The following is a 9125-nucleotide window of genomic DNA, read 5'->3' on the forward strand; positions in this document are numbered from 1 at the left end:
TGAGGGGGCTTCTGTTGTGGGATTTGCTAGGGGAGTCGACAAGAAATTGGAATATGCATAGCCTCCATAACCCAAAATAATTCCATTTCCCATCTCTCTGTTTACAAATGGAGCTCGTAACCTACTCATTAAAAATAGCGTTGTCATGTGTAGAACCCTGCCAACGGGCTAGAACATTCCAGAATTTCAATGACGGTGTAGACTACATATTGCCTGTATATTCACAGAAAAGAAACCTTTTCTATTTCGATAAAGTTCGGCATCATTTCAACCAGTGATCGGATGGGGATGTGAGCAGTCTATACAACCAATATTAGGCTACTCTTGGAAATCCTGACATGGCCGAAAATTCTCTCTGGATTTCAAATCGTTCCCTGTTTGAAGTTTGAGGATTTATGAGACCCTGCCATAACAAAGCAATTTCATACGTAACATTCCTAACTACTCGGCAAATAGTTGATTTGTGGACCCTAACAAGATAACCCAAGATCGCCTGAAAAATTCCAACAGCATAAAATCTCAGCATTATTAGAACTTGGTTCATAGGAGAAAATGGAAGGTTTCGATTTGTCTGTCTGCATATATTTGTTTCAATTTTTGAAAGTAACAAAACACACGAATCCTTACTTAGCCTAAATCTTTGCTCAAATTCTCTGTCATTATACATAAAAACAATTCATGTCTATCACGGAAATGCCTTCTTCTTAATAATATTTTTTTCATTCCAAAATTTCTTCATCAGAAGAATCCATTATGTCGAAAACAATATTGTTACGCTATAACTATTTACTATATAATTACAGTAACTGCATTATAAACAGAACAACATAAATAGCCTACTTGATCGATGATCAGTGACTTAACCAGCAAAAATTTGTTGATCAAATCTGATGGAAGACTGATCTCCGATCAAACACTGATTGTTCTTTCTGCAACAGAAATAGAACTGATGGCCAATAAAACCCCCCTTGATTGCCAATCATATTTTGATCGGTATTTCTGCAACCGGGCCTTAGGCTAAGTCTACAGCGGGCTGTTCGAAGTGAAAGAAATTTTAACAAAGCTGTAAAGGAACTATTGTGGATTGAAAATAGGAGAACACAAGTAATTGGAAGAAATATGCCTTTCTAAACTTCTTTCACTCTCGCTGTCTCGTAAGGAAATAGGCCTATTTTTATGCAACAATTCCTTTCAAATTCAGGGGCTATTTCGAGCAGGTGAGGTAATGGTGCAATGATAGTAACAGTATAACTGGAAGTACTCGGCGGCCCGTTGCCGCTATTTGCACTGTAATTCGCGTGGTGTGGGTTGCTGAGATATGTAGGCGGACTCACCTCGCTCTCGCGGCTGAGGCGACGGAAGAGCTCGTCGGACTCGAACTTGGACTTCTGGTCGGGCACGACGCGCGGCATCTTGAAGATGAAGCGCGGCTTGGGCTGCTCGTACAGACCGATGGAGTCGAAGGGCAGCATGCCGGCGAGCGCGGCGGGGTCGTTCATGGCGTGCATCCCGACGGCAGGCCAACGCGGCACTGCCAGACGGAGACGAGCGGCAGCCCGCCGAGCAGCAGGCCACGCCTCCGACACCTCCCTGCGCTTCCGTGGGGAGGAGGGGAAAAACGAATGGTGTAGAGGACAAGGAAGAGATAGATGATAAACAAGGAATATACGAGGAAAACAGGATGAAAGAAAAAACAAGGATAAGATTTTAAAAATATTTTAATCGGTTATTTAACGACGCTGTACCAATTGCTATTTTACCTTTCATTTTACCTTACAATTACCTTTCGTCTCGTTTCTCTTATCTGTACTCTAACCACGACGTAAATACAGTGAAACCTCTCATTTACGGACATAGAAGGGACGTAACTATCTGTCCGCATTTGAGAGGTGTCCTTAATTGGGAGGGAAGCTCCTCAATCTAACAGTAAATTTATAATATGCATTATGTATCCCTTCACGCTTAAATGAAATGTATTAGGCCTACTGTAGTTTAATTCTAAATACAGTATACAGTACTACACTAAATTCTTTGCAACTATGAACTACAGTAGATAAGACCGAAAAAGAAAAAAACAGTACTGTGCTGTGCCATGCAATTTTATTCTAGGTCTACAGTTAATTTACAGTTTTCAATTTAACCTTTACGTTCAAGTGCCATGTCTCTCGAAACAGAACAACTGATTGAAGTGAAGAGAATAATCCTACTAACCCTATCAGGTGTCGAATACAATTTCACGATCGCGAAAAGCTTGGACCCATCACACAGGTTAAATTTTATGACTTTATCTACTCGCTTCCAGCTAACAAAGGGTAGCCAGCTGGGCTAGTGGTAACCTGCATGACCCTTATTGTCTTCTTTCACGTTAAGGAATTTTTGTACAGTTCTCAAAATTAAATTTTCCATTTTTGTAACACATAAGGTCTTGAAATCAAAGTTCTGTCCGCAGTTAAGAGGTAAAGCAAGCTTTATGACTGTGAAACAGATGTCCTTGTCCGTGTCTGAGAGTGTCCGTAAATGAGAGTTTAATTTATCATTATTTCTATATTATTTCAGTTGGGACATAAAAATCTGTCCGTATATGAGGGGTGTCCGTATCTTGGAGGTGTCCGTAAGGAGAGGTTTCACTATACCAGATCACTTATCTGTGGCACGCTAAGTATACCTCTTCATAGAACATCTCGATATTCATAATCTTTTACAGTATCCACCTCGCGTCAATGGAATTCCCTGTCACAAAGTATTAGTGGCTGCAAGACAATAAACACTTTTAAAAACAGCTTAAAAGATAACCTTCTTAGCATTTCACTCCAATCATACTGATTTAAACTATCACTGTCTACATTGTTACTCCTTCCTTTAAACATCATCCTGATAGTACTGTGCTTTCAAAATTATCTCATAATAATCTCTTTCTATTATCTAACATTATTTGAAATATATTAACATTCTATGTATTTTAGCTTAATTCTGCTACATAGTTTGTATTTCAGTGTTTAATTAATAGTTCATAGTATTTTGTTGTTTAATTCGTAAATATCTCTTGTATACATGTAGCTCTTATCTAAACCAATTTGTTGAATTCTTTGTAAGTTCATACATATATAATGTATACTTTTTGCTGGTTGAGTGGAAGAGAAGGCCTTACGGCCTTAACTCTGCCAGCTAAAATAAATCATTATTAACTTATTATTATTATTATTATTATTATTATTATTATTATTATTATTATTTGGGGCTAAGAGGGATGAAGTTACAGGAGAATGGAGAAAGTTACACAACGCAGAACTGCACGCATTGTATCCTTCACCTGACATAATTAGGAACATGGGAAGTACATGAGGAGATTCATTGTGTGTCTGAAGACGATTCTCATTGAAGAGTCGATATAATTGCCATTAATAGAAGAACCCAAAAAGCGATGGTCTTAGTCCCTACGATTTGCTACGAACGAGACACGAATCGAGCACTGCAGATAAATGATGACAAGCGAGCTAAATATGTACCTTGTCTTCCATACCTCAGTGAAAAATATGGCATTTCGCTTTACAACTGGGATGTTACAGGCTTACTATTTGGAGCGAGGGGTTGTTTACCAAAATTTACATGTAATATCCTTAAATCCTTTAAAATTCCCTTTTATGAAGTTCAGAAGATTGTAATGGAAATTCTGAAGACCTCTCTTCAAATTCTACACTATCATCTATATGTTAACACGTATTTTTTTTTCTGTACAAATCGAATCATTATTTTGCTCGTTTCATTTCTCTTTATCTTTTATGTTTGTTAATTTCGGATCCCAGTGGTCAACCTCACTTGAGGACGGACAATTTAAAATAAATCTTAGTAGTACATTACAGTAAATCCAGACGTTCGAGATAGGCAGGGAATATAGCACGTTTAGGCGAATCCAGAAATGCATAAGCTTATAGTGTAGTTCGAAGGCCGGAGGGAAAAGGATCTTTGGGGAGGCCGAGACGTAGATGGGGGAACAATAACTTATTAAAAAAGATTTGAGGGAGGTGGGCTATGATGATAGGGACTAGATTAATCTTGCTCGGGATAGGACCGATGGCGGGCTTATGTGAGGGCGGCAATGAACCTCCAGGTTCTCTGAAAGTCATTTGTAAGTAGGCCCTAAGTTGCTAAGTAAGTTATGAAATGCTAGTTTATGTACAGGGTTGTCAGACGTCCTGGATTTCCCTGGAATTTAATGTTGTGTCCTGGATTGAGTTATAAAATGTCTCGGAATGTGAAACAAATCTGTTCATTTCTATAAAATTATTTTAAAAATTCCTTATTCATTTTTTTTCAAGACTCTGTCCAACCTACTGTATGTTGAATGTCGCCTGGTGCCACCTATCATGTTCTTCTCTTTTTTTTTGTCGGTTATTTTACCGCGCTTTATCAACTGTTAGGCCTATGCTGGTGAAATGAAGCCAGGGTTAAATGCCGAAAGTTACCCAGAATTTGCCTTTATTGAATTTAGGGAAAACCTCGGAAAAAACCTCAACCAGGTAATTTGTCTCAACCAGGACTTAAACTCGGGCCCGTCCGTCAGACGTGCTAACCATTACTGCACAACGGTGGACCCTGTCAGGTTGTATTGAAATAAAAACGATATACCTATGTAGCTAATCGGCGATGTATGCAATGTAGGGAGAAAGGAACTGGCCACCCTACCCTATTATCTCCTGGTAGCTAGTTGCGTCATACGTGGTGTCATGTTGGTATCACTTGTGAGGTTCAGACCTGTCTTCGGACAGTTGATTAAATATCAATCGTATTAGATTAAAATTCATAGGTAGACATATCTTTTTTACAATGAAATAATTGTTTTATGTAGCCTACCTAATGTTCAGGATTTAATAATGAATCATCCTTACAATTTTAAATTAAGTAACTTACAGGTATGCTATATAATGTGAATATCAATTAGTCTACAGTTTTCGACGCTAGACAGCAGAAGAATCTGTCGATTGTCCTGTCTGGAATAATAAAACATCTCACACTGATTATTTCAATTTATGTTCATGTTACTATATGTCGATTGACACTTATAAATAAACAATTTAGTCCAAGTGTAAAAATGCAATTAATTTTCGTTAAATTATAATTAGTCTTACTGCATTGTAAGTTATAAAGATAGATATCAGACCGCCGACAGCTACTCATCAGAAGAAATCGATCTCGTTCGTCACGAGAATCTGTGATAAGCTATCTATGGGATGTTGAACTAAAATAGAACTTCCGTTTTCCTCATTCCACTATTACACCGGTATGTATTTATCATTGCCTGCTGGATCGCATCCTAGAGCTGTGATCCAGCAGGCAGTGGTATTTATATAGGCTATATTTAATCATATTTTCTTAAAATTTTATACAATGCCATATTTATTGAGAAAAAGATAAGTTACATAGAATTTAGTGAACTCCTACAAAAAACATTATGCAATTTATATTACTATTATAGCCTAGTTTACTGTATGTCTGATAAATTGATAGTATTTTATTTTCAAAATCTCTGAATGCATGTTAATTTATGAAATCTTCATAGACCCAAATTTGACTGTAATTTTCTTCAATGTAGGCCTAAAGGAGAATTTTTTTTAAGTCATTGACTTTTTCCTTCTTCAGCGAGAGTTTCTCTTCACATTAAGCCACTAAACTTGAGAGCTGAATGTTGGTATGAATATCTTGGCGAACGATGAATAGGCCGATGTGTTGAGTTAACCCATTAATGAAATTGTCTTGCAATAACAGTCCGTGGGTGATGATCATACACAAAATGAAACAAGTTACCTATTGCAAAGTAGGCCTACACTTTCTTATAATTTTATGTTTTATTTTAACATTTGCACTGGGTTTATTAAAGTTCTTCTAACATAAATTATTGATGTCTCTATGACAAGAGCAAACATTTCAATAAAAAAAATGAATTGTAAAAAAAAAAAGTGACTCTCGTCCTTTTAATAAAGCTATTCAATTACTGTTCTTTTTAACTTCGCTCTAGAATATGCCATTAGGAAAGTTCAGGATAACAGGCAGGGTTTGGAATTGAACGGGTTACATCAGCTTCTTGTCTATGCAGATGACGTGAATATGTTAGGAGAAAATACACAAACGATTAGGGAAAACACGGAAATTTTACTTGAAGCAAGTAAAGCGATCGGTTTGGAAGTAAATCCCGAAAAGACAAAGTATATGATTATGTCTAGTGACCAGAATATTGTACGAAATGGAAATATAAAAATTGGAGATTTATCCTTCGAAGAGGTGGAAAAATTCAAATATCTTGGAGCAACAGTAACAAATATAAATGATACTCGGGAGGAAATTAAACACAGAATAAATATGGGAAATGCCTGTTATTATTCGGTTGAGAAGCTTTTATCATCTAGTCTTCTGTCAAAAAATCTGAAAATTAGAATTTATAAAACAGTTATATTACCGGTTGTTCTGTACGGTTGTGAAACTTGGACTCTCACTCTGAGAGAGGAACATAGGTTAAGGGTGTTTGAGAATAAAGTGCTCAGGAAAATATTTGGGGCTAAGCGGGATGAAGTTACAGGAGAATGGAGAATGTTACACAACACAGAACTGCACGCATTGTATTCTTCACCTGACATAATTAGGAACATTAAATCCAGACGTTTGAGATGGGCAGGGCATGTAGCACGTATGGGCGAATCCAGAAATGCATATAGAGTGTTAGTTGGGAGACCGGAGGGAAAAAGACCTTTAGGGAGGCCGAGACGTAGATGGGAGGATAATATTAAAATGGATTTGAGGGAGGTGGGGTATGATAATAGAGATTGGATTAATCTTGCACAGGATAGGGACCGATGGCGGGCTTATATGAGGGCGGCAATGAACCTTCGGGTTCCTTAAAAGCCATTTGTAAGTAACTAAGTTATTTTGTTACCATAATCTTTCATCTGTTTATGTAATGATGCTGTGGGCTAGGCTATCAGCGGTGTGGTTGTCAAGGTTTGGTGGGATTGATTTATGACTACGAGATGGTTCCGAGAATTCATCGTAAGTCTGAAATTCACCTTTGAGTTGGGGGGGGGGGGAACTCAGCTAGGGAATCAGCTGAAGCGGAATTCGAACCCATGCCCGACTACAGCCTCAGAATAGGAGTGTCATTATTGTCATTATGCTACCTACTTCGGATATAGATTTCAGAGGCTGTGTTTATTTAATTTATAGGGTCGAACTAGCGTGCTCTAGAACATCGAACTCTGATAAACAATGATGGCTTGTTCGATATCCCAGAATTGAATCAAGAAACTTGCAGCGTGCAGTGCGTCATTTTCTTTCCATGGAGGGGATGTTGCAGGCAAGTTGTAGGGTGTCCCTTGTCGTCACGTGATTTGCAGCAGATCCCCGCCCATTGTCACATCGCAGCCAATCGCAGAGGTGGAAGATGCAGACCTGCCTGCGCCGACGCTCGCGCAGTCGATGCGAAAAAATCTTGGCCATTAGCAGAGCGTCACGTGACTATGGCGACGCAGAGCCCATTGTTGAAGCGTCTCCGGGGAGAGATGGGCTTTGTTTCCTGCAGGATGCGTTCTTTCATATTCCCCCTTATCCAACGGATCATAAAATTCCGGTCTGCTTACCGTAATGTTCAGAGACAGCCAATCTACACGGCCCGGAGTTCAGGAGACTGCAAATTGTCTAATAATAATAATAATAATAATAATAATAATAATAATAATAATAATAATTTTTATAATTTTATTGGATTATTTTACGACGCTGTATCAACATCTAGGTTATTTAGCGTCTGAATAAAATGAAGGTAATAATGCCGGTGAAATGAGTCCGGGGTCCAGCACCGAAAGTTACCCAGCATTTGCTCGTGTTGGGTTGAGGGAAAACCCCGAAAAAAACCTCAACCAGGTAACTTGCCCCGACCAGGATTCGAACCCGGGCCACCTGGTTTCGCGTCCAGTCGCGCTGACCGTTACTCCACAAGTGTGGACAATAATAATAATAATAATAATAATAATAATAATAATATTTATTATTATTTATTTATAATATTTATTATATTTATTATTATATATTTATATTTATTTATAATTCTTAATAATACTATTATTATTATTATTATTATTATTATTATTATTATTATTATTATTATTATTATTATTATTATTATTATTATTAGTAATAATAATTTTATTATTACTTACTTATGGCTTCCAAGGAATTCGGAGGTTCATTGCCGCCGTCACATAAGCCCGCCATCAGTCCCTATCCTGAGCAAGATTAATCCAGTCTCTAGCATCATATCCCACCTCCCTCAAATCCATTTTAATATTATCCTCCCATCTACGTCTCGGCCTCCCCAAAGGTCTTTTCCCCTCCGGCCTTCCAACTAACACTCTATATGCGTTCCTGGATTCGCCCATACGTGCTACATGCCCTGCCCATTTCAAACGTCTGGATTTAATGTTCCTAATTATGACAGGTGAAGAATACAATGCGTGCAGTTCTGTGTTGTGTAACTTTCTCCAGTCTCCAATAACTTCATCCATCTTAGTCCCAAATATTTTCCTAAGAACCTTATTCTCAAACACCTTTAACCTCTGTTCCTCTCTCAAAGTGAGAGTCTAAGTTTCACAACCATACAGAACAACCGGTAATATAGGCCTAGGTAAACGTTTTATAATAATAATAATAATAATAATAATAATAATAATAATAATAATAATAATAATAATAATAATAATAATACTTTATTGTCAGAACAAAAATATATATTCATTTTTTTATGTAAGTTGTAGGCCTATGGCCTACTAAAAATTAAACGTTCAATTGAAGTTTAAAGAGTTTACATGTATATTTGATTTTCAGATTTTTAAGATTCACTTAGGCCTACGTACATTTGTTTTGCTTCGTAAAATTAGCCTCAAGAACATTTCCATTTTTCATTATAAAAACTAATTTTTGAGTAGGCCTATTTAACTTAATTAGGTATAGGCCTACTGGTAGGTCTACTTCTGTTTTAAATTTAGGATTACGTTAATTTTTTTTTTTTTTTTACTTTACTGCAATAGGCTGATATAATAATTTTTATTCAATCCATTTTTCTACATTGAAACTGATTATAC

General features: G+C 37.2%; 1 protein-coding gene across 4 annotated transcripts in view; it reads right to left on the reverse strand.

Moving 5' to 3' along the window:
• LOC138708823 (protein big brother-like) overlaps positions 1-1545 on the reverse strand; it is a 178793-nt gene extending 177248 nt beyond the window's left edge. For 3 of the 4 annotated variants that reach the window (XR_011334774.1, XR_011334775.1, XM_069839024.1), the window contains exon 1: positions 1335-1545. Coding sequence is in view for 2 of the 4 variants with exons in the window: in XM_069839024.1 (XP_069695125.1) it covers positions 1335-1508 (174 nt within the window). In the remaining 2 variants the exon portion in view is untranslated. The remainder of the gene's footprint in view (positions 1-1334) is intronic. The other variant, XM_069839025.1, reaches the window with a different exon arrangement.
• Positions 1546-9125: the final 7580 nt, after the last annotated feature.

The sequence above is a fragment of the Periplaneta americana genome, chromosome 11, assembly GCF_040183065.1.
Source record: "Periplaneta americana isolate PAMFEO1 chromosome 11, P.americana_PAMFEO1_priV1, whole genome shotgun sequence".
NCBI classification, from domain to species: domain Eukaryota; kingdom Metazoa; phylum Arthropoda; class Insecta; order Blattodea; family Blattidae; genus Periplaneta; species Periplaneta americana.